At 35.9% G+C, this 26418-nt stretch overlaps 1 protein-coding gene across 6 annotated transcripts in view; it reads left to right on the top strand.

Annotated features, from left to right (window-relative positions):
- Positions 1-26418, top strand: part of Qki (QKI, KH domain containing RNA binding) — a 116251-nt gene that overhangs the window by 43243 nt on the left and 46590 nt on the right. For all 6 annotated transcript variants that reach the window (XR_016536450.1, XM_090337852.1, XM_090337850.1 and 3 more), the window contains exon 3: positions 4548-4664. Coding sequence is in view for 5 of the 6 variants with exons in the window: in XM_090337852.1 (XP_090193978.1) it covers positions 4548-4664 (117 nt within the window). In the remaining variant the exon portion in view is untranslated. The remainder of the gene's footprint in view (positions 1-4547; positions 4665-26418) is intronic.

Genomic DNA, 26418 nt, shown 5'->3' with positions numbered 1-26418 from the left:
GGGTAAAATCTGCCATTTCTATTAAAAATATTGTGAGCATTAGTGAATAGCATTAGACATGGTTGTTAAACCTTTAGAAATTAACATGCTTCTTCGCAGAAATATAACTGCTGAGATATAGGAAAGGTCTGTACTTAAAAATGGTGGAGTTAATGAGTGTCTTATTTCTTTTTTTTTTTTCCTTTACTTTTTGAATTTTAAAGTTTTACTTAGCTTAGGCTGTTTGAGATTATTTTCTTTGAAAGTGTTGTGATATTGTTTTGTTTTCATTGAATGAGGCTGCACAGCTGGCATGATAAATCAACACAGTGAATTTTAATGCAAGACTGGATATTAACTTAGAAATTGAAGTAGACAGAGCAGCTGCTATGATTGACTTTTTTTTAATTCTCTCATATTTGTGAAGGATGACCTTGACATTTGCCTTTGTATTAGGATTCTCTTGATATGTACTTACCATATCTGAAGCTTGTCAGTTCTTATAGGCAACAGTGATGGGGTTTTTAAGGTTGAAAAAAGAATTTGTGTTACAAATTTAATCTTTCTTTTGGCTTTAAACACGTTTAAAAAAATTAGTCAGTAGTATAAGAATTAATTAATTGTGGTTGAAGCCTTTTCCTGTGTATAGTTCCAGCAAAGGAGATGCAGGGTAGAATAAGAGGTAGACCAACTGGTCTAACTCGTTTTTCTAAATAATCTTGATTGACATTACTATAGGCCCTTTTTCCAGATTTCCTTTCTACCTCCTTCCAGCCCTCCATTCTTTTCTCTTCCTTTTTTCCTTTTCTCCTCTCTCATCCCTCTTTGCCCCTCCTTCCATGTTTTATTGTATTTAGAAGCAGATAGTGTATTTAAAAATACATGTGCTTGTTGTATAAAACAAGAAACCTGTTTCTTGTATATTCAGATATATAATGCACATTTAGCTTATGAGTTGCTTTGGGAAACTATCTTTGCCGCGTAATATTACTAAGGGTGACAGGGAAGGGCACTTAATAAGAAAAAAGCTAGCAAATAGTTAAGGCATTTCCGTGACTTATTAGTCAGGGTTGCTACTTTACTTTTTTAATGACCATGGCTGTCTTAATTCCTTACTGCCCAGTAAGCCTGGAAAAGATGTTTTCTTGAATGAATTTGAAACCGAATTTGAAACCGGGAAAGTTATTTCCTGTTCTACTGAAAAATTCCCAAAGTAAACAGGAGTAGGTGATACGATGTGGAGATTATTGTCTCTGTCAGGGCTGTTTTAGAATAGAATGAAAAAGACAAGCCGAAGCATGGAAATAGAAAAGAAAAACTAAAATGAAAGAAATCCCTTTAATCCTGCTCACTCAACAGGTGGTTTTGACAGAAGATTAGAAGGATTTAAAGGGAGAATTAGTGAACTAGAATGTAGTTCACAGAATGCTCTGTATCGAGTGGTAAAGAGATGGAAAGGAATGGGAGGGAGGGCATATGACAGATAACAGGAATGCACTATCTCAGTGTTAAAGGCTTATCCTCATAGTGTTAAAAGATGACATGGGATGGAGTGGAAGCAAAGTTTGACTGAGGAGTGATTTGGAACTTTAAAACCCTGAGGAAGAAGGTCATGATGAATATAAACAAAATATCACCGCAGCATATCCTATTATAGCTACTAAAAATTGTGAGTGGGGCTTAGGATGCTGAGATTTGAAGATCACAGTTTGAAGCTAACCTGAGCTCCTAAAGTTCTTGAGTCTTATCTCCAGTTAACTACCAAAAAGCTGGATGTGGGGGTGTGGCTCAAGCGGTAGATCACTAGCCCTTGACCAAAAAAATTCAGTGACATCTCCCCCACTACCAAGCTCAGACTCTAGGACCTTTGTTATGTGTATGTATATACACATGGGATGGAGGGAGGGAGAAAGGCAGGTAAATAAGATCATCTTCAAAGACAACCCTCTTCCTGAATCCGAACCACAATGTAAAGAATCTTTAAAGTGTTGGAGGGGGGCAACTTTGATTGAACAATTCCATGTCCAATAAAAAGAAGACTCTTTAATAAGAAAATACTGAAGATTATATTTCTGGGACAAAAAAATGACTTTAGTTATAGAAATCTGAATATGAAAATAGAAATAAAAAGCAAAATACATTTATGCATCTTAAATGCATACTGTCTTGCCAAAGAAATACTAGCTTGGTCTAGTATAAAAATTGTATTTGAAAATGACATATTGCCTGGATTGAGAATACTGAGTTGAACAATCTGATGTCCTTGTGTTGTATGGCAAAGGAGTAAAGTAAAAATGAACAGTGATGTTTTAGCCATGTTGTAAACTAGCATGAAAGGTATATAACTTCTAAGCTAGTAAAGAGGAAATAGGAAAGCATTCTCTTGTGAACACCTACCCACACATAGATGCACACAAAAAAAGGAACTTAAAAGAGGTAGGATGTAAACACATTAAAGATTCATGTAAATTGTGTAATATTAATAGGATCAAATTCAAGAGATGATTGGATGGAGAAAATAAACCAGTTTAGATGCTGTTTGTATGATTATTACTTTGTAAAATATAAGGATAGCAAAAGATTGAAATAAAAAAGATCATGAAAAAAATCACATTTTTATTTTGAAATTAACTTATTTTAGCTTGTGTGTATGTGTGTGTGTGTGTGTATATATGTATGTAGGTGTATGTGTATGTGTGCGCGTGTGCGTGCACGTGCGCGCGCGTTTCATTTGTTTTTACCCATCCTGGGGCTTGAACTTAGGGACTAGGTGCTGTTCCTGAGCCACTTTGTGCTCACCACTTGAACCACTGCATCACTTTCAGTTTAGTAGTTTATTGGAAATTATAGTCTCATGGACTTTACTTTCTGGGCTATGTTTGAACCATGATACTCAGATCTCAGCCTCATTAGTAGCTAGGATATAAACTTGGCAATAAGTTTTGGTGGAGAAATTTTATGAAAACAGTTTGGGTTTGGGGGTTATAAAAGGTGTGTAATTGTTTATGCACTATCCAGAGGGGTGTGTCGATGTGAAAGAATACATGAATACATGCATGTATGTATATATGATCTGTTTTCTGCAGCATGTTTTTCCTTAAGAACCAGTCCCTAGTCTACTTCTTTATCTTGTCTTCTCTTTCATATTAGTGCTCTTCCTAAAATCTTTGGTGAACCTTATTTTCTTTTCATGTTTCAGTGTGAAGCACTGAAAATTTGAAGTAGAAGCTAATATGTTTGAGCAGAGCTTGTCCATTATTAGCCATTATTTTAGGCTATTGAAGAGATGGGAGTCAGATAATGGAATATTGGGGCCATTTTTAAATTTTTTATTTTGTCGAGTACTTCAGTTTTTAAAGAAGAAAACTAGCTTATTTCATGCAAGCCAGATGTCTGTTGGTTTTTAGTGGGTTTAAACAATCTGTTCTCTGCTCTTTTCTTCCTGTAGCTTTTTCCTTAGGGGTCAAGTCCTAATTAAGCACTTAAATTTTCTATTGATCCTGTCTCTTTAACATTCTAACCTCAGTTGTTGAATATGACAAAGGATGTGGTTTCTCAAATAGTATGTGCAATGAAATTGAGAGTCTATTGTTAATGATGTGCCAGATCATGTGCCCATGCTGTGCTACAAGCAAAATGCTTACTGTAGTCACCTATATAGTACTTAAGAGACTATGAGCCTTGACTGTGAGTTAAAGACATTATATCTCAATATTCTGGGTTTGGGAGGCTTTTATCTTACTTTTTAAGAATCACATGTTCAAGAAAGCATTTTGGATGAGTCACTTTGTGTGGCAGAATTAGAACCACTGGCATACAGAAGATTGAAGAAGTATTGTATTTCTTAATTCCTCATGGTATCAGTTTTGTAGAGTTAACTCTGAATATTTTGGCATCTGTTTAATATACTTTGATGTTAGATTATATTTTGATAGTATATCAGTGGGCAATTCATTACTAGTAGCTATGGTATATAAGTTATATTAATACATACCAGAATTGAATTATAAAATAATGAATTCAACAATAGTTATTCTCCATATTTACCAAAGAAATTCATGACAGTTCTTACACATATTGTGAATGTATGCTTTAAAATAATTTTAAGAGCCACAGGTGGCCCATAACCAGGATCTTAGCTATTTGAGAATCTGAGAGGATCTGAAGGATCATAATTCAGGGTCGACCCAGGCAAAATATTCTCCAGATCCCATCCCATCCAGTAGATAGACACAGTGCTATGTGCCTGTCATCCTGATTACACAGGTAGCCAAGAGTAGGCCAGGAGGAACATGTTTCCAGGACAAGCCTGAGCCAAAAAAAATTCGTGAAAAGTCATCTCTAGAGAACAAGTCACAAGGAAGTATGTACTTACGACATGTCCAAACTGTGGCCTAGGCGAGACCATACTTTAGAAATAGCCAGCAAAAAGGACTGGGTACTTGGCTCAAATTGTAAAGTGCCTTCCTGACAAGTGTGAAGTTTTGAGTTTAAACTCCAGGACTGCTTTCCACTCTCCCTAATTTTAGCAAGTGTATAATTTTTGTGACTTTATTTTTTAATTCCAGTTTAATTTTGTTGGGAGAATCCTTGGACCGAGAGGACTTACCGCCAAACAGCTCGAAGCAGAAACAGGATGTAAAATAATGGTTCGAGGCAAAGGCTCAATGAGAGATAAAAAGAAGGTAAGTCCTTGAAAACCAGCAAGTCTTAATGTGATTAACTCATACTTTGGCATTCAAGTAATAAACCACTAGGTCTTCAAGAGGTTTAGCACCATGTTTATGTCGGAAAACTAGAAACATTTTAAAGATACTCACCTGTTTTTTTTCCCTCCTATTTAGTATTTTTCTTTTAGGAATTAAAGAATCAGTTATTCTAGCAAGTTAACTTAGCATAGGGAAGTATACTTGTGAACATAATTTGTAAATTAGAGAATCATGTACCTATAAAAAAACATGTAATGCAAAGTTTGAAAAATCTCAGTGTTTCATCTTTTTTGGGGGTAAGGGGTGTTAAGAATGGAACCTTTGAGTGTGCTAGAAAAATTACTTAAGATAGTGTCTCACATCCCCAGCTATTTATTAAAACATTCCCTAAATGTCTTGCTTCAGCCCAAATTTTACTTTTGATGTAATTTAAGTGCAATGGGTCAGAGAATGACTGGATTTATGTTAAATCGTTAAGACAATTAAACGACACGGAAACCTGTTAAGATGAAGGTTAACCATATAAGACTGGTTCCAACAGCATTTTGTCTTGATTATAAATAGTGTGGAATACACTGATAATGTTTTCTAGTTTAGTCTGATGCTATTTCTTGTTTAATCAGCAAATATTGATCCTAGGTATCTTTAAAATATTATTGAGAAGAACTTATCAGTAGCTCTTTTTCATAATATTGTAAGGTATAATATTTCCTATTTAAGCTTATAAAATGACTTTAAAAATACCTAGACTTTGATTGTAAAATATAAGTTATTTGGGGGAAGAGTGATTTCTTTTTTAATACATGGATTCAAACTTATAGGAGCTCTCAAGTGCACTAGATCATGTAAGTGGATCTCCTTGAATGTGCATGAAATTTGAGGATACCCAGATGTCATTTATTTAGCATGCTTGTATGCTGAGCTTCCCACAAGCTGAGGCTAAGCTGAGTGCATCTCAGCTTTTTTGCTCCCTGCAGGCAGAATGATTCAGTAGATCAGAAGTTGTAATTTAAGAGTCTCCAATAATATTAATTTTCTTTAGTCTTAATATAATTCAAGACTTTTCAATTGAGTTCAGAAAGTATATTTATGGGAATGTATGAATTTTTATACTTAGGGTTTTTTTTTGTTTGTGTGTTTTTTGCCAGTTCTAGGTCTTGAACTCAGGGCCTGGGCACTGTCCTTGGGCTTTCTCAAGGTTAGCACTCTACCACTTGAGCCACAGCACCACTTCCAGCCTTTTCTGTGTATGTGGTATCAAGGAATTGACCCCCAGGGCTTTGTGCATGCTAGGCAAGCACTCTACCACAAGGCCATGCTCCCAGCCCTGTTGATTTTTAAAACAGAAACTTAAATGGTGGTATTCAGAATCATCTGCATGGTAGTCTTGTCAGGAAAGTGCTGCCATATTTGAATTTAGGATGGGAATGCCTAGGGACATGGAATGCAGTCTTGATGACTAAAATGTGTCTTTATCACAATATTTTTGTATATCCATGTTAGTGAACTAATGTACCAGCCAGGTTTAAAAAACAACAACAACAATAACAAAAAAACTTTCCCTGTCCTGAGCTTCTGTTTGTGTGGTAGCCATGGCCCTCTGCTCACTTCAGCCAGCCACACACATTCACAGGCAAGGTCTGAAGCTTAAAATATGTTTAGACATTGTACATAAAGGGTACTTTCTGTGGAGTTAGAAGAAAGCAGTGGGAATGAGCTCTGATCATACAATGTTTTAATTTAAATCTCTACAGTAGATAAGCTTTGTGGCCTTGGACTAAAAGGTAATCTGTTAATGATGTGTGATGTGTGAGTAGTAATGTCACTTAATCTCTCCTAATGAGGGTGACATAGAGGGTAAAGAACTTAGAACAGGGCTTATCACATAGTTATCAATGCACATGGTGATTTTTCATATACTTTGTTTTAAACAATAGACTAGGTACAATATTTTTAGATTCGTATGTTGTATTATGAAAAAAATAACCTCAGCTTTGAGAGTGATGATATACCATCTGTGCCATATGTAATTGTAGCCTTTCTGTTTTTGTTTTTGTAGTGACTGGTATTTCCAAATTTTGTTTTGACCATTTGTTCTTTTTATTTTTGTATGTGGGGTGGTGTCATTTGTAGGGCTTAAACTGGGCCTGGGTGCTGTCCCTGGTCTCTTCAGTTCAAGGCTACTACTCTACTCCCCTGGGCCTGGGCATTGTTACTGAGTTCTTCAGCTCAATGCTAGTGCCCTACCCCTGGAGCCACAGCCCCACTTTCGGTTTTCTAGTGGTTAATTGGAAACAAGGGTCTCACTGACTTTAGTGCCTGGACTAGATTTGAACCGTAATCCTCAGATCTCAGCCTCCTGAGTAGCCAGGATTACAGGCATGAGCCACGTTCATCCTGCTTGACCATTTCTTCTTAACTACAAATATAAATAGTTTACGTAATTTATTGTCTACCGTAGTCTATTGAATTCTTACACATTGATAAAAATGCAATAAGTAGCATAATAAATTATTAGCTGTGCCATGGTTTATGCCGAAATTATTGAGATTTTAAGTGAATAATAGTCATTTGATACTCGCTGTTAGTATTTTGTCAAAGAACATGACAAGCAGATAGGTAAGTAAGGATAGATGTAATGTAATAAGGCTGATATAATTTTATCTTAAGTTACAAAGGAAAACAAAAAGCTATTTAGCTTTATACCTTTCTACCTAGTTATTAATACATACTAAAACTAATAAAGCTAGAATAATTTACTGATTGCCTAGTTTACTTTTAACAAAAATGTTGAGATGAAAATACTATTCCTTCACCAGAGAGGTAAACTAAAAGAGACTATGTTCTATGGAGTTGTTCGTTTATTTTGTGTTGTTTGCTGTTTGTTGAGTAAGAAGGCACTAGACACACAATTCTGCATAATATATGACAAAGACATAAATTTTCCTCTTCCTGGCTCCCCTGAGAAGGATTTTTTGCAAATTTGCAAGTCCTATGATTTTAAATTTTTTGAGAGAATTAATATTTCGCCTTTAATTCCCATTCTTTTGGTTTGATATTACTTCATCATCATTGATGGGTTTGTTTAAAAGCATTTTCTCTCCAGTATTTCTATTCTGATATGAAACCTGGAGATAGGAACGACCTTTGAAGTCCTGAGAAACTGTGGTTGGACTTTAATAATTAGGAACTTCTTGTCTGTACTAAGCACATAACTCTATGTCTGTATATATATGTATATGTATAATGAGGGGTCTTAGGGATGAGACCCAGGTCTAAATAAGAGATTTGTTTTTTAATGTATTTTATGTATATAGCCTGAAGGTTAATAATAAGCAGTCTTCTATTTCACAACTAGTTTCTGTATAATTTGTTTTATGAGGTCACTTGTGGAATTTGTCACTTGTACTCCAAATATTTGGGTTTGGGGGGCATCTCATACTTTTCAAATAAGGATCTTCAACTTTAAGGTTTAGTCCCTAAATTTGGAGCAGATTACAGTTGCTGGAGATGTCATTTTAGGGAGACAAAGTAATTTTTTTTTTTAGGATTTCTAAAAAGCTAAATGTAACCACATTCAAGACTGGAGAGGAATGTGTTTGTGTTAAATGAAATGGCCTATGCTCAGAAACAAAATAGCTGCCCATTGTTTACACTTACCCATTAAATAGAACAGTATTAATTATATAAACTAGAGACTTCATAACTGAAGTTGGTAAGTTTATATTTTGTGAGTCTGATAAATGTTCTTTCTAGGAAACAGCATTATATAGATTTGTCTCAACTAATTTAACTATCCATTGGTGCTTCTTGGAGACCTTCCTGAAGGGATTAAGTAACCCATTACCATTTGAGTCATGCTTACAGCCTGAATATCCTTCAGTTATTTTTCAGGAAGGGACTTGTATTTGGTTGGGGCTTTATTGTTTTTGTTGTTGTTGGGCCTTGGATGTAGTCTTTCTTCCTGTCTTGCATATAGCTGGGATCATAGGTGTGGACCACCTATCCACCAGACTGGTTATATTGATTGAGATGTGACCTCCCTAACATTTTTTGACTCGACTGAAATCAAACTGAAATCCTCCAGATCTCTGCCTTCCTATTAGTTGAGATTGTAGAGGTAATCCACCTAATCTGGCCCTATTACTTTATTTCTTAAACATAAAGTGCATCTGACTGACCTTTTTAATAGGTTATTTATTTATTCATTCATTCATTCATTCATTCATTCATTCATTTATTTATTTATTTATTTATCCTGGGCTTGAACTCAGGGCCTGAGCATTGTCCTTGGACTTTCTCAAGGTTATAGCTCTACCACTTGAGCCTCAGCACCACTTCCGGCTTTTTTTCTATATATGTGGTACCGAGGAATCGAACCCGGGTCCTCGTGTATGCTAGGCAAGCACTCTACCACTAGGCCAAAACTCCTAGCCCAGTAGGTAATATTTTTATAGAGTTGGGAAATATCAAATGGTCTAAAACAGTAGTCAATTTATCCCTGTGGAGTGTACCCTTCTCCATCTTTTTGAGATGCCTTCTAGATTGTTTTATACGTAATATTTTACAGAAAATAGGTTGGTGCTGTCTTTGAGCTTATGTGCTCAAGACTAATGCTCTACCATTTTATCCACAGCCCCACTTCAGATTTTTGGTGATGAGTTGGAGAGTTATATGGACTTTCTTGCCCAGGCTGGCTTTGAACTGCAGTTGTCAGATCTCAGCTACTTAGTATGCATGCTGTTTTATATATTCTGTTTCTTCTTACAACTCTACATTTCATCCTGTTTCAAGTCATCATCTTCTTGAACTGAAGTTCTAGAGGAATGTTAGAATGTTGGTATCAGGAACCAATTAGTGCATCTGGCCTTCTGCTATGTTTTCTTGACTTGTAGGGGACAGATAATGGAGATTCTCCCCCTCTGCTCTCCCTCCCTTCCTCCTGTTATTCAGTCCTTTAAAAGAGATAAATAGGCTTTCTGATTGACATGTACTAGCTTGACTGTTGTGGAATAGCATCAGATACAAATGTAACTCTATAAATATCTTGTTTTATTGATCTTGTTGAATATTCGCCTCTTAGTAAAGCTTTACCATGGTACTGTTTTTTTTTCTTTTTTGAACTTTTACTCATATTAATTAAAGTTTTAAACAAGGAAAGGGCCAGTAGTCTAAATAGATTATCATTTCCACATCAGCCAAAAGTAGAACTCCCTGTCTTCCTTTATGCTTTGTCTCACTACCTATGACTTCTTTGCTGCATACCAGATTATTTGAAGAGCATCTTTCACACATGCATTTCCAACTCTAAACATCTTATTAGGTTAGTTGTAAAACTAGAAGGCTCCTTAATAATATTTATTTCAGAAAATTCTGTCTCCAGATACTTACCTCATGATACAGAAGTGATGTTTTTTAAAAAGTTGTTTTGAATTAGCATCCAGATGATTAGTTAAGTATATATTGTAACTGATTAGTAGTTCTCAAACTACTCTCCTACATCATTTATGGTTCTTGCTGTTTGGTATATAGGTAATTTGTTCGGAAGAATTACTATGTAGTTGTAATTGCTTGGTTGTATTTTTTGGTGGTGGTTAATATTTGTCTGTTACTTTCATTTCTTGCAAATTGAAAATTGAAAGGTTTAAACCCATTCATATACACCTCCCTTCCTCATTTCTTTTTATGTTTTGAAAGTATATTTCATACAGTTGTCATACATATACAGTCTGCTTCTTTATGATTTACTTCTTCAGTACAGTGTAGAACATACTGTATTCAAAAAACTTTTTAAAAAAGTAAAGGAGAGGTGCTAAATCAACTGTTGATTTAGAAGCAGTCAATGAATTGGTTTCCAGGAATCCGCCACAGATGTTTTTGTTTTGTTTTCTTTTGAACATAACATCTGTGCATGTAAACATTTTTGATGTTTTCCAGTTTATTTTTGTTTACTTTCTGCTCTAAGTGTTTTGGCCAGTAGGGTCAAGCTGACTTCTCAATTTTTTGACAAAGGTCCTGAACTTTGTAATGTGATAGGATAGTCCTCACCCTTAAGACTTAAGTGAGTTTTAAACATAATTCTGTTTATTTTTAGAGAAAGTAGTATTGAGATTTCACTTTGAGTTCTCTTGCTACTGGTACGTCTATAAATATTTTCAGGACAAAGCAAAGAAATGCATTTATGCAAACACATAAATGTGTGAGAACACACAAATATACTTTCACATGATTATTCACATTCAAATTTAAGACTACATTTTTTTATTGGATAGTGTCTGTGTCTATTTTTCGCAACAAATTCTTATTGGCTCATAATGACAAAAAAGGTTATCAAATTGCCTTACTTAAAATCTACAAAAAAATTCTCAGAATAATACCAAAACTACTACCAAGCAATATAGTTACTGAAACTTAGCTAGTTCTAGGGTTCTTCATCCTTTTTTGAAGCAAGAATGGTTTACCATGCACAAGAGGGAAGGTAATTTATATAATTATGCTTTGGTCTGGACATTAAGATTTGACGCTCATCAGAGGAATGTTTTTAACCATCATACTTCACCCCTTCCTCAGCCTTTCTAATTAGTGACTTCTGACAAGATAAACTGGAGAGTAGGAACTGTACAGACTTTTTCTCTTACAGTATGAATCTGACAAATAATTTAAGAGCACTTCTGAATCTGCTTGAATAGTTGTATTTAGCGGTGGACCCATCAGACGTGGTAGATGTGTAATTAAAATTTATATTGTACCAAAGTGTAGGGTCTAACTTGTGAATTCTGTGATATGTGAGTTCATAGTATTATGGATAGAGGTTCCTCAGTTTTCAATTATCTCTTGTCATAGACAACTTAATACATGTAATTGAATGCCATCCAACACAGTAGTTAATGTTTTTACCTGTGACAAATATTGACAGCAAATGAAGGCATACTGGGGCATAGATGCTAGAACATAAGGTATACATTGCATTGTGCTGTAGTAGTGACTTCTGTAGGTCAGAGGTTTTATGGAATCTTCAGAAATGATGTGCCAGGCATCCCAAAGGAGTGACATTCCAGACATCAGTCAGGATCCACTAGTCTATGTCTACACAGATACTTGGGTCTCTCACACTGGAAGGATTAGGGGATGCAAAGCGACAAGTATTGCATTGAGGACAAGTTCTGAAGAATCAGGACCTTGACTGTTCTATCAGAGGAGGTTGTCTCTCGTTCATTGTTCTTTTTTTTTTCTTTTGCATCTTGATAATGTTACCTTAATGAGTTAATTTGGCTTGGCTGCAGTGGAAAAGATGAGCCTAAGGAAGTGACCAGAGGCCACAAATGATGGGGCCTTATATAACTTAGCTTAAAAAGTTCTTCCCGTCAATAGTGAAGTAGAATCAGTATCATTGAAACAGTAGTCCTCTGATCTTGTACTAATATATTTTTATTTATTCTTTTGCCAGTCCTGGGGCTTGAACTCAAGGCCTGGGCACTGTCCTTGGGTTTTCCCAAGGCTAGTGTTCTGCCACTTGAGCCACAGCACCACTTCTGCCTTTTTCTATGTATGTGTACCAAGGAATCAAACTTGGCTCTTCGCGCACGCTAGGCAAACACTTACTCCTAGACCACACTCCTGACCCTATATTTTCATTTTTAATTGATGATATAACTTTACATATCATGTAAACAGTTTGTAATGATCTGGTCAGCATAATCTTGTCTGTGTCCACAGACCTTTATCATCCCTGTTAGGAGCATTCATTCAGAATCATCTCTTCTGGCAATCCCAATTTTAATTCTTACTCAAATTAAACCTTTGAGCCTTTGGAATGCTGACAGTGACTTCCTCAAAGTGTCTTTTGCTAATTGACTAATCTCCTTAGTTCTTTCCTGTCTTTTGGCCCTATGTTACATAGTGTTAATTCAATTTTAAGAGTGATTAGTTGATTTTAAAAAGATTGGGAGGGGATGGAGGGTGGGAAACAGGGACAAAAACATGAGAGGGATATCAGTGTGTAAGAAGTAATGTACCCACTACCTGACGAATGTAACTGTAACCCCTCTATACATTACCCTGACAATTAAAAAAAAAAAAAGAATAAATTAAATGTACGCTCTGCAAACCAATTTTGGTAAATGACTTTAAAAAATATACTCCATTGTAGCTGATGTTTTTATGAAATACAATAAAGTTAGTTGCCAGGAAAGTGGAATTTTTTAAAAGAAGAAAATTTAATCTCATTTAAAATTTTTGTTTCTGGAAGTAGAGGTGTGGCTTACAAGGTAGCATACCGCCAGCTTTGATTGAAAAACCCAGGTAGGAGCTCAATGCCTTGAATGAAAGCCCCATTACTGTCACTGAGAAACAACCTTTTATTCCAGCTTATAATTAATTATTCTATAAGAATGCTATACAATTTTCTAAAAATACTTACGTGTTTGCAGTGTATACTTACGCAGCATTAGCTTCAATATAACTGGTGACCTGCTGACATTTTACGGCTATATACTAGATCTGGGAAGCCTCTGCCTCTCTGCTTTTTTTTGTTACTGTTTTGAAATAAACTTTATATTGTCACTGGTGGCTTCATTCATACCTGTAATCATAGTTACTCAGAAGGCACCGATTTAAAGGGTACAGTTCTAAGCCAGCCTGGGCAGACAGTTACCAGCAAATCAAAAAGTAGCGATATGACTCAAGTGATTGAGCACTAGCCATGAATGCAAAGGCTAATTAATGCGTGAGAGTGAGAGGCCCTGAGTTCAAGCCCCAGTAATAATTAAAAAAAAAAATAGGGCTGTAAATTTGGCTTAGTGATAGAGTGCTTGCCTAGCATGCACTAAGACCGGGTTTGATTCCTTGGTACCACATACACAGAAAAAAGCCAGAAGTTTGCTATGGCTCAAGTGGTAAGAGTTCTAGCCTTGCAAAAGCCCAAGGACAGTGCCCCTGCCATGAGCCCAAGCCCAGGACCGGCAAAGAAAAAAATAATAATCATTTTAGTGTATTGAGGTAGACCCTTAGTTTTGTTTCTGGTTACATGTTCATTACAAATTTAAATGGCTTTGCTTTATTTTAAGACACAGAATTAAGGGTTAGATTAAAAATTAGACGTTTAATTTAGAGTAAAGAGAGTAGTCTGTACTTCACTTACATATTAAAAATTCTGTTTATTTGAAAGTATGGTGAACCCAATGAGAATAAACCTTAGTATATTAAAATGAAGTAACACTTTAACCTGTAAAGTTTAAGCCAATTACCATAGTTCTCATACCAAGCTAAATTAATTGTCCATGTCTAATGAAATAAGACTTGGGCTTCTGTGGAAACAGAACCTGTTTTATTACTAGATGTTCTTAATGAGCCTATTAAAATCAAACCTTGATTGGATTGCATCAGTTTAGTAGAGGGGTATTTGAGTACTTCGTAGATGTGCTGTGCTGTATATAACTGAGTTTCTTTGTAAAGTATTTCAGTTCTGCAATTGGTAGGAGACTGGTACTTACATAAATCATGTAAATATGTGATTATGTATAAATTGATTTTCTTTTTTTTACAATCCTTTAATATGAAACTTGAACTGGAAAATGTTTCCTCTGTCATATTAATAGCAAATCACTAGACATTTTCATGATGTTAGTGAGCTACCCTATTCTGTTCCTACTAGTTTTGTATTGTATTTGCTCCTTCCCTTTTGAAAGAATACTATTGCATTGTTTTGCTGTTCTTTTTCTTTTAAATCATTTTTATTTTAAAAGAGCTATAAATTCTTTTGATGCATTAGAGATGGTCAGTTCTGTGTTTGTTTGTACAACAAATACATAATCATTTCTGGATATTGAACTTATACCGGTATATGTACTAAGAATGTGTTGTACTAGTGAGCCTCTCCACTAGTTCTTTCTTAAATTTTTGTTTCCTAAATCACTACTTGTTACAGGGCCAGGATGTTAGCAGAACTTATATGTACGAAAAAACTAAAATTTTGATTCTCGAGATTATTGAATTACTGATTTTTTTTTTTTTTTTTGCCAGTCCTGGGGCTTGAACTCTTAGAGACTGAGCACTGTTCTTGGACTTTCTCAAGGCTACTGCTCTATACTTGAGCCACAGCATCACTTCTGGCTTTTTCTGTGTATGTGGTACTGAGGAATCATCCCCAGGTCTTCGTGCATGCTAGGCAAGCACTCCACCACTAGGCCACGCTCCTGGTCCTAATTATCTATTTTTGAAACCAAGATCAAGTAGAAATTACAGTACATTGGAATATTTTCATAAGAATCTTGGCAAGTTTTTTAACTTCGGAATATTCTGAGTTAACTTCCTACATTCTTTTAAAACAGAAGAATAATAATCACATGGACAATATTACTGTTTTTCAAAACGTAATGTAAAGAAAGTTTCCTATGCAAACTAATATTTGAAGAACTACACCTTTAGATAAATTTATAGAAAAATCAAAATTTTAATTTCATATGAAATCAAAACTGTCTTAGCAGAAAATGGAAATGTTTTTATAATAAATCATCACTAAGTTTGGGGAATACAACTTTACTAGGGAACAAAAAAAGATGAACATTCAATCTCGTAAATACATTTTTCTTTGTACATTAATGTTTATGATTGCTTTTCCTGTCATTTCTACTATCTCAGCCCCTACTTTAGAATGCAAGGAATCACTGTATACCCTAACGCTCTGTTGTCACTTGTCAACATGCTGCTCTTGTGAGGGTACATATGCATCATTATTTGCAGATTTCATCTACTTGCTTAAACTTTACTACGACACTTGTAGTTATTTATGGATATATGCAGAATGGCAAAACATTTTTGAGTCACCCAAGTACTTTTGTTTTCCTAGATGAAGCAGAACAAGATGAGACACTGAAATGTTCCTTTCATGGTCTGAGTCCTTAAGGCCAGGTCCCCAAACATAGTGTTAAAGTATGTCTTGTGTCCAAAAGAATAAATAGGCTGTTTTGTAAATTCAGAGGAAGTTCTTGTGTTAAAGTAGGTGTGACTGGGCTATTGGCTCAGTGTTAATGAATCAACTATAAGTAAATTAAGATTATTTTAAACAGAAGCATATATAAAACAATAATATAATGAAAATGTTTATAGACCTGTATTATATTATTCAATGCTCCTGGAAACTTGATCAGCCTGTCTTAAATGTCTATCACTTTGTGTGAAGATGCACATTTGTGCATCCTAGTTTCCTGCTTGTAAAGTTTTAGACTGCAATCTTTCATTTCTATGTTAAGAGTTCATTTCCTTTGAACAAGGACATTCCTTTCAATAGTTAAGGTACTTTGATCACATTCAGCTCTCTGTTTCATTACCATTCTAAATTCAGATCTTTCTAATTATACATTATTATTATTTTTTCCATCTCAAAAGTTCAGTTCAGCATTACATATTTCATGTGTTTGGTATGTCCCTTGTTACTTTCCAGCAGTTGCCCAGCCTTTCATTCTTTTATGAAATAGGCTTTTCGATTTTTTAAAAACGTTCCAGAATATATTAAATAATTTAGTGTAGTCAATTTTCAATTCCTTCATTGAGGGCAGACAAAAATCTGCTTTCAAAGATTTGAATAGTTGGAAAAGAAGGGGAGAGGAGGTTTTAAGTCTTTCCAGATTGTTGCCTGTAGGCATTGTCAGGAGTTTGAATTTTATTGGGAAATCAGATGTGGTATTTTGAGCAGAAGAATAATGCCATCTGATATTTACTTCCAAGAAGAGTCTCTTGGGGCAATTGGGAAAAAACTTGTTGGAGGAAGGGGATCCCTCATGCTGTTGCTGCAGTGGTTGGAATGGAGATTGTGGCTGAGCCTGTAGTTTTGTTTCTGCACTGTTAGAAACTACCACCACCACTACTTTCAGTCAAGTGTTAAGTGCCAGGTCCTGAGATATTGCTGCCCTGGAGACCATATTTGGACTGAATTTGCAAAGAACATTGATGACCATATTAGTTTTGGTACATAATGACATTTCCTAAAATCTTCAAGTATGGATGTTTTCACATCCCCAACTTAAACGATTATTCTCTTTACTATAACTTGTAGTGTAAAACCATGAGATTAAAAAAAAACAGCTTTCCAATCAAATGATTGGAATATTTAATAACATTTAGTGATTTTGATTTTAATAGGTGTCATTAATGGACTTATAAATTATATTAATAGAATTCTTAAACATAAAATCCTGTAGCAAGTGTTTATAATATACACAGCCCCCAGTGGATCTGTTTAATTCAGGTCCTTTGGTCATTCATTGAGTGTGGTGTCCTCACCCTCTCTCCATACTCATTAGGTCACTGAGGGAGACAGAGTCCACAGATGTGCTTTGAATGTTTTTAAACCTTTAAAAAGGCATTGAAATAAAAATGTTTCCTAGACAATGCTTGTTTAATGAACTGCTTGTGTATACAAGAGAAGAGAATGGGCCTGATTGCTCAGGATCTGATGTTTGACGAAGTATTTCTCTGGATCTTGTGCATTTGCATATCTAATTACTATGTAATCAAAACTAAGTGAACTGTAGCTGCTTGAAACTTTAAATGAAAAGCAATCATCTTTATGGGGAGGAGGGGGAACACCCTTACATACAAAGCTAGCCTGAATTATTAGCATGATAGTCTTCTCATGTTTAATTATAGGTGTCTGACTGAGCTATAAATCTATGCTTGTGTAATAAAGAAGTGAATGTGACCTCAGAACACTTTGGAACACTTACATTCTGTTGTAACAGACCGTAGGCTCTGGGATAAGATTCAGTGTATCCTTTTTCTATTTTGGTGGTAAGAATATGCCACAATGGCTGCTAATTACCTTCTTTATTTGTGTGGAAAGGACTGGTTCCATACTTTCTGCTCTCTTCCAGTGAGGGACTGCACTCACTTCAAACTTGTATTAAACAGCTGTCATGTGTTTAGGTTACTTACTGTGAAGCCCTAAAATGAAGAAAATTCCTTTTTTTGGGGGGGGGGCAGTCCTGGGGCTTGAACTCGAAGCCTGAGCACTGGGTTTTCTCAAGGCTACTGGTCTACCACTTGAGCCAAGCACCACTTCTGGCTTTTTCTGTATATGTGGTACTAAGGAATAGAACCCAGGTCTTCGTGCATGCTAGGCAAGCACTCTTACTAGGCCAAACTCCCATCCCTGAAAATTCATTTTTTTAAAGCCATTTGTTGGAAATCCTTTGTTTTTGTAAATCCTTTGAGGATTAAAAAAAGTGTTTACTAGACTTCACATTTTCATTTATTTCATACTGCTTCATATAAAGATAATGAATTTGATGAGTGGTGGTACACCTTTAAGATTCTTAACAGTTATTTGGGAATTTTATAGCCACTAATAGATTTCCAAAATAGTTACAGCTCTTTTTATATTTTATCTCATTTGGACTTCTAAATTTAACTTAGGTTTAATTCTGGTATTTTTAGTTTTAATTTCTGTCAACTCAGTAAATACTTCTTAATCATTCAGCTTCCAAGTGGAGAGCCTGGTTTATAAATGGAAGTGAGGATAAAATGTTTAGGCTAGGCCATGCAAAATACAAAATGCTTGACTGAGATTTTACCCAAGCCCTTCTGAAGAACTTGATAGTTCTCTCTTCCTGAGAGCGGTTCATGTGCTTGAAAAAAAGGAACTCCATTTTAAGTGTAAGAAATAACTATGTAAGTTTTGATAGACTGTTATGCATCAGAAACTTGAGAATGAACACATTGGAACATCCTGAGAGGAGTGGACAGTGACTACTTGTTTGGCCCGTACACAGTGGCAATAAATCCAATCTGGATAAATCCCTACTGATACAAAAAGGGGAAAGAAAGGAAAAGAAAGCATTTCCCAAATGTCATCTGATTTCAGTATTAATCTGTGTGAAATATATTTTAAGTTATCTCCGGTAAGATGTGACACTGAGATCATAGTTCCTACCCAAGAAATAAAGTATGAAGTTCTCAGCTGTGCCAAGATAATTATGTACTACAAACCAAACAATCCAAAGAACTGAAAAATCTTCAAAAGAAACAGAATCCAGCTCTAAATATGAATCACACACTGTATTTGTTTCAAAATAGGGGTTCAACAAGGCAGCTGGTCTTGAACTCTCAATTTTCCCATCCTGGCCTTATGATTTTAGGTGTACACTACCAAGCCTGGCCTGAGGCTGATTTTTTATTTTTAATGCAGCTGTACTAACAGTTCTCATAAAGAAAAGATATGAAGAGGTAGGTAGTTCTAGCATAGAAATAGAAGCCATAAAAAGAATCAGGTAGAAATTTTAAGATAAGAATATTTGCTATAAATTAAAAATGAATTAGAATATATGCTGCAAATTGATGGGTAGTCTTCACTGAAGAATGGGAGCTTCTCATTGTAGAGAATGAAAAAAATGTATGGTATTTTAGAAAACTGGGAATAGCTGTTAAATGTTCTAACATTTATATTTAGAGTCCATTAAAAAGAGGAGAGAAAAAAACAGCCAGAAAGTGTACTTGAAGAGGTAGAGATATGAATATGGAGAGCAAGATACTGAAAATAGAATACAGGGAATGAATGCTCTGTACCCAAAGGCAGGCAGATAAATGATTGGGCACCAAACATTGAATACTCAGTTTGAAAACAGCAAGAAAAAAAATACAAGGAAAGAATTAATGGATAGTGTTTAAACAGAAAATAGGTCAGGTGGAGAGTAAAATACCTTTGAAAAACTAAAAGGAGGACATTACTGACCCTGAATTCTAAACTAATAAGAGTGTCTTTAAAATTCAGGTGGAGAAGAACTTAAGTAGGAAAGCCTATTGCTAGTCTATCACAACAAGAAATGAGAAGTCACTTTTCAGAGAGGGAAGAAACAGAAAGTTGATTGTTTCGGGATAATTGGTGGACAGCAAGAATGATAACTATCTGGACCAGCAGCCAAAGACATTTTTCTGTTTTTAATACATTTTAGTTTCTTATATGTACACATACATATACATGGTTTCTTAATAAAATAAAATTGTCTTGTGGAAGTTTTCACTTAACATATGTGTACATTTGGCAACTACTTGGGTACGCATTTTCTTTTTTTTATATAAGTACAAAATATCTTTTTTATTGTAATTAATAAAAGGGTTACATGGTATTTGCCAGATAGAAGGTGCATTAATTCACATACATTGATACCCTTTCACATGTCTTGGTCCAAGGGTATTGGGTACACATTTTCTACGCACTGGAATGTGTAAAAACAAAACTTCATTTTATGACCCCCCCCCCACACAGCCATTGAAAAGTTATTGAAAAGATGCATTGATTAAAACCTGCCGAAGGTAACCTAAAAACAAAATTAGGTAGCCTAAGTGAAAACAAATTCTTTGAAAAACACAAATCTTTACCAAGAATTAGCAAACTTTAACATTCCCACGTTGATGAAAGAAGCTGTGTTTGTCATTAAAATTTTCCTCACAAAGAAAAATAATGAATATATATACCCTTCAAACTCAGGAGTTGGACATGAGAGGGTCATGACATGAAAGGCCCAGAAGCCTGGGCCTGCCTGAACCATCTGTGGTGATCCTGGTTTTTAAAGCCTAGATGTCTATGTTAGTTGATGAGAGCATAGTGAAGTACTAATTCTAGTAAAAATTGCCATTGAGATATGGAAATACTTTGGAAGTATACTGACAGTTTTCAGTATTGGCTTGACTCTAAAATCAGAGATTAAGAAGAATAAAAGACTGAGTGGTATGGATACATCAGATCTGCATCTGATGTCCAGCCCTAGGAACAGATCAGTATTCTTCAGGAACAGAAACCCAGAAGTTCTTTGAAAAGTTTTAGTAAACTATATATAAAAGTGAGGCTGTGTCATTTCCAAACACAAGATTAGCTTAACATCTGGAGATAATCATTGTAATTCATCATATCAATGGAATAAAAGCAGGAGATTGTATGATTATGTCTATAGATGTCTAAGATGTATTTGTCAAAATCCAATGCATATTCATGATTAACCACCCAGCAACCTAATCTGAAACTTCCTCATTTTGATGAAGTTCATTTGTGAAAATGTAGCAACATCACACTCTGCTATTAAACACTGCATAATACATTCTTCCTAAGCTGAGAGATAAAGACGGTAATATTTTGAATTTCACCATTTCCATTCTGTTTTGCACAACAGGAAGAGGCCAAATAATTCTCCACTTATAATTTTTCTAGATAGAAAAATGAAATATAAAAAGTCAGTCTATATAATAAAATATTATCCTGCCGGTGCTGTGGTGCTTCATGCCTCCTAGCTTCTTAGAAGACAGAGATGTGATGATTCAGGTTTCAAGCTGGTTTGGGCAGAAAAGTCTGTGAGATTGTTATCTTGAGTTAGCCAACAAAGAGCTGGAAATGGCTCTGCAATTCAAGTGGAAGAGCACCAGCCTTGAGGGAAAAGCTGCCAAATTCAAGCCCCAGTACAGGCAAATTCTGTTCATATGAGTTATCTGGCCCTTGGATTTTCTGCTTCATGGTGTCACAATAGAGAATTTTAGAGACACATCAAGGTACAGTTTATTAAAACAAAGAGCCATAGCTCATTGCTGATGCCTGTAATTCCTGCTAATCACAAAGCTAAAACTTGGGGAATGAGTTTTCGAAGCCAGCCTAGGTAGAATAGTCCAAGAGACTCCCTCTCCAAAATACTGGACTAAAGATATGGCTGAAGTGGTAGAGCATCAGCCTTGACCACAGAAGCTTATTCGCAAGATCAGGTGATGCATACCAACCAGATAAGAGACAGTGAGGAGTATTTTCCACACCAGGGAGATTCATAGTGAAAAATGAGTTAGGAGCTCAGATTAAATTCTCCTTAAAATACTGTCCTCTTTATTCCTTTACATCTAATCATTCTTGATATTGCAGTGTTTCTATTTTACCAGCTGAGCCAATCAGATTCTTTTGAGGTCACTGTCCTTAAGAATTATGTGATCAAAGAAAGGATACATTTTACCAAACTTCTCCCTGCCCTCCACCCCCCCATAAATGTGCATACATTTTACCAAACTTCTCTCTGTCCTCTGCTTCCCATGAATGTGTCTTCCTTTAAGGTATTTGTACTTAGTGGGCCCATACCGGTGGCTCATACCTGTAATCCTAGCTACTCAGGAGGCAGAGATAGGAGGACCACAATTCCAGTTAACCCCCTAAATGCCAGAATTGGAACCAAGGCTCAATTGTTAAGAACTAGCCTTGTGTATAAAAGCTCAAGGACAACACCCAGGTCCTGAGTTAAGAATCAGGACTGAAGTGTGCATCTAGTTCCCAGAGACTTGTGGCCATTTGTGCAGGTAGGCAAAGTCAGAGAGAGAGAGAGGGAGGGAGGGGGAGAGGGGGAGAGGGGAGAGAGCTGCTATTATATGTTAGTGTCTGTAGTAGCCATGTCCTGGAGCTTGAACTCATGGTCTGTGTGCTCAAGACTAGCACTCTACCACTTAAGACACAGTTCTACTTCTTGTTTGTTTGTTTGTTTTTTGCCAGTCCTGGGCTTGAGCTCAGGGTCTGAGCACTGTCCTTGGACTTTATCAAGGCTAGAGTTCTACCACTTGAGCCTCAGCACCATTTCCGGCTTTTTTCTATGTATGTGGTACAGAGGAATCGAACCCAGGTCTTCATGCATGCTAGGCAAGCACTCTGCCACTAGACCAAACTCCCGGCCCTGGCTTTTTTGTTTTTTCCTTAAAGAATTTTTTTTTTTGGATGGGGGGGTGGTTAATTGGAGATAAGGATCTCTAGGACAACATTTATTTCTAGATTCCTGGATGTTTGCCATACCTTATTTTCCCTGATCACTCCTACCTCATTCTTAATTCTGTATACACCAAATAATATAACTTAATGTGAAGCAGAATTACCAGAAACAAAAGTAAAAACACAAATACATACTTGTACTATTTTTTTTTTTCTTGTCAAGTCATGGGACTTGAACTCTGGGCTAGAGCACTATCTCTGAGCTGTTCAGCTCAAGGCCCTATCCCTTGAGCCACAGCACCACTTCCAATTTTCTGGTGATTAATTGGAGATAAGAGTCGCATTCTTTAGTGCCTGGGCTAGCTTTGAACCACGATCCTCAGCCTCCTGAGTAGCTAGGATTACAGGCATGAGCTACCACGCCCGGCATACTTATACTTTTAACATGAATGATAAAGAAAAGCCACAATACCAGATGGAAAGTTTGAATCATACATTTAGCTTGATATCCCCCAATTTTAAGGAGTATCGAAAAAGAGCATTGTACTCACTGGTGACAATTTACATTCTTTAAGGGTACATGATTATTTTGCCACATTGGGCCTCAGTGTCTGAAAGTATTCAGTATGTTCTTTTGTTAGAAGAATTAAGCTAGAAACCAGTTGCCATTAAAGAGGTATATTTTCACTCAGTCTAGCAATAATAAAGAAAATGAAAAGCAAGGGATTAGGAAGGAATAAAGCAGAGAACAAAATTTAACTGGAAAATAGACATTAGATTGGAAACGGGACATTATATTGACGATCCACTAAAATGTTACAAAACATGTGTAGAGAAACTGAAAATAAAGAAAATCAGAACGAATTTAATGTTGTTGATTGGCCTGTCTTATGTGCTGCCATGTTAGCAGGCCACAAATTAGAATGACAATTTGAGTTCACATATATTTACTTTATATTTGAAATGGCCTTGTTCTCTCTCATCCTATTTTATGATATGCATTAAATAATGATTGGGTGTTCTTTTCAGTTCTTTACTCAGCTACTGGAAGGGGAAAAAAAAAACAACAACAACATAGACTCCTTCAAGGTAATGACTTTCCCAGTAGTACTACCATTAAGAAATAATATGATTGGGTCAAATTAAAGTTTCTGCACACTCAACAACAAAGTGAAGAGACAGCCTATAAAATAAGACAGAAAAGGTTGCCAACTATTAATTAAGCAGGAGATTCGGGAATACATATAGTGAAGTTGAACATCAAAAATCTAAATGGAAAAACCAGCTGAATACCTTACAGAAGCATGTAAAAGTGTTTAGCATCTTTAGACATGAGGAAATGAAAATTAAAATGCCATTGAGATTTTATTTTACCCCAATCAAAATGACTATCAGAAAACAAATGAAGAAGACAAACAGAAGTTAGAATGCTTGGGAAGATTGAAGATGTATAAATTGTTGATGGGAATGTATATTAATCTAGCCAGTATGAAAGTTACTCAAAAAAGCTGATAATAGAATGAGTACATGTTCCAGCTATACAACTCCTGGGTATATATGCCTGAAGGAAATCTATTAAGATACTAGCAGGATAATTCACAATAGCCAAAATATGGAATGCATCTTACCCACTCTGATTGAGTGAAGAAAATGTGATAAACATACTTACACTCACACATACATATGTACACAAATATTCACCAAGAATGAAATTTTGTTATTAGTAAGAGAATGGGTGAAACTGTAGATCACCAAAGCACAGTAAATGCAGGCTCAAACTAATTTCACTCATGTGGAATCTTACAAAAGACATGAAAGTAAAGAGGGAGGCCTGCTAGAGAAGAGGGGAGTAGTGATAAGTAAGGGAAGTGTGGAGGGTGAGTATGAGCAGCAATGAAATCTCATGGTGAAGCCATTATTTTGTCCAGTTCACATACACTGGCAGAGTAGCTTAAGGTAAAGAAGGGTGAACCAGAGAAGAAGCTGCTCTTCATTTCTGTAATGTAGTCTTTGGGGAGGAGCTGCTTTCCTCCCGCGGTTAGCCATGGGTTGCTTCCTGTCAGAGAACACCAACCTGTAAATCCATTGCTTTCTGGGTATACAATACACAATAAATGGGGCCTTCAGGCTAGGGATATGGCTTAGTGGTAGAGTGATGGCTTAACTTGCGTGAAGCCTTGGGGTCAATTCTTCAGAACCAGACAAACGGGAAAAGCCGGAAGTGGCACTGTGGCTCAAGTGGTAAAGAGCTAGCCTTGAGCAAAAGTACCTCAGGTACAGTGCCTAGGCCATGAGCTCAAGTCCCAAGACTGGCAAAAATATAAGTGCACCCTTCAAGATAATTCCCACTGTAGTTTATTTATTAGTTCAATGAACTTAATGTTGTAGGTATGTTTTTTGCCAGTCCTGGGCTTGAGCTCAGGGTCTGAGCACTGTCCTTGGACTTTCTCAAGGCTAGAGCTCTACACTTGAGCCTCAGCACCACTTCCAGCTTTTTCTATGTATGTGGTACCAAGGAATCAAACCCGGGTCTTCATGCATGCTAGGCAAGCACTTTAACCACTAGGCCAAACTCCTGGCCCCTAGGTATGTTTTGTTTTTTAATTCATAGCAAGTGGATAAAATACTATGTAAAGGGTTTCTTGTCTTTTTTGTTTTTATTTTTTGATGGTGCCTCAGCCTAGTAGGCACTGACCAGATCTGATATTTTTATTTATGTAATTATTTTCACAAACCCATATAGAAAAGTATATATGTGGAAAGTACATGTATATAAGAAAATAACATTACTGTGGGACATAGTAATTATTTAACCACACATTTTGTATTAATTTGTTATTTTCAGTTTATAGTATAACAGTTTAATGCCATGTGTTTCTTAAGTGCTGATGTTCTGTCTAAATAGAATATCCTTAGGAAAAAGTAGTTTTTGTTCAGTGAGTGACTTCTTATGGCTCTCATTCTCATCTTAACGCTGTTATAGAAATCTCTTACTAACTTTAACTTGAGATGGAGTAGTATATGCGGTGTATTTATTTTTTCTTTTAGTTCTATAATATGCTTTACTATTGTTGTTGGCTTAGTTGTAAAAGTTTTCAAAGACAGAAGCATTTTGTTATAACACCTGCCTTTTAGTCTGCTAAAAAGATTGAATAATTTCACAAAATGCTGAGTGTAAAGCTCTCTGTGCTATTTTTGTTTATTTTCTTAGCGATATTAGCAGCTTTTATTTCTGGACATTGTGCTACTCTAGTAATGGTTGAACAAACAGCACTATATAGTAAGGTCAATGCTAAGGGATAAGGAGTCTGATTCCATACTTCTGGCAACTGTTTAGCTCTGAACAGTCACGGAGACCAGGATGATTATGTAAAAATAAACATCCACTGTGGCAGGACCTGACAATAGATTTTAGTAAGCTGTGACTTGAAATTGTGACTTCAGTGATTTGGGAAGGAAAATGGGTATACGTGTAGGCACATAGGTTACTCATGTTTCTTAAGGTTATCTTCTTGATATGTTGTCTGCAAATGATAGTTTAAAACATAATATTTTAAAACAGGTCATCAATTCAATTTTCTATATCTCCAATAATCTTTTCTTAGATCTGGTGGCAAGAATAAGTCCCAGAATATGATTTTGTATTTTGTACTTCCATGGTCAATGACTACTTTTACGGGGGCCTTAGCAACAGAAATTGATCTCAGTGTTTCCAAAGTATTTTCAGGGCAGTCTGCTATTTCTGTCCTTCGTGTTGTTTAACATTAGCCAAAGATGGATCTGTAAATTTGGTGAGGAGTAAAATTAAAAATCTCTTGGTCATTTTTCTCTTTTTAAGGGAATCTCTGCATCATAGCCTTTGTAGCTATGACTATTGTTAGCAGAATAATATTTGGCTTCCTAAAGAATCTCAGTCAGAATTGTTTCATTTGATCAAAAGAATTGTACTCACACCGGGCGTGGTGGCTCACGCCTGTAATCCTAGCTATTCAGGAGGCTGATATCTGAGGGTTG

This window comes from Megascapheus bottae, chromosome 8 (genome assembly GCF_031878675.1).
Source record: "Megascapheus bottae isolate mThoBot1 chromosome 8, mThoBot2.hap1, whole genome shotgun sequence".
NCBI classification, from domain to species: Eukaryota; Metazoa; Chordata; class Mammalia; order Rodentia; family Geomyidae; genus Megascapheus; species Megascapheus bottae.
The sequence above is the reverse complement of the archived record's forward strand: the minus strand, read 5'-3'. Positions and strand labels throughout refer to the sequence as shown.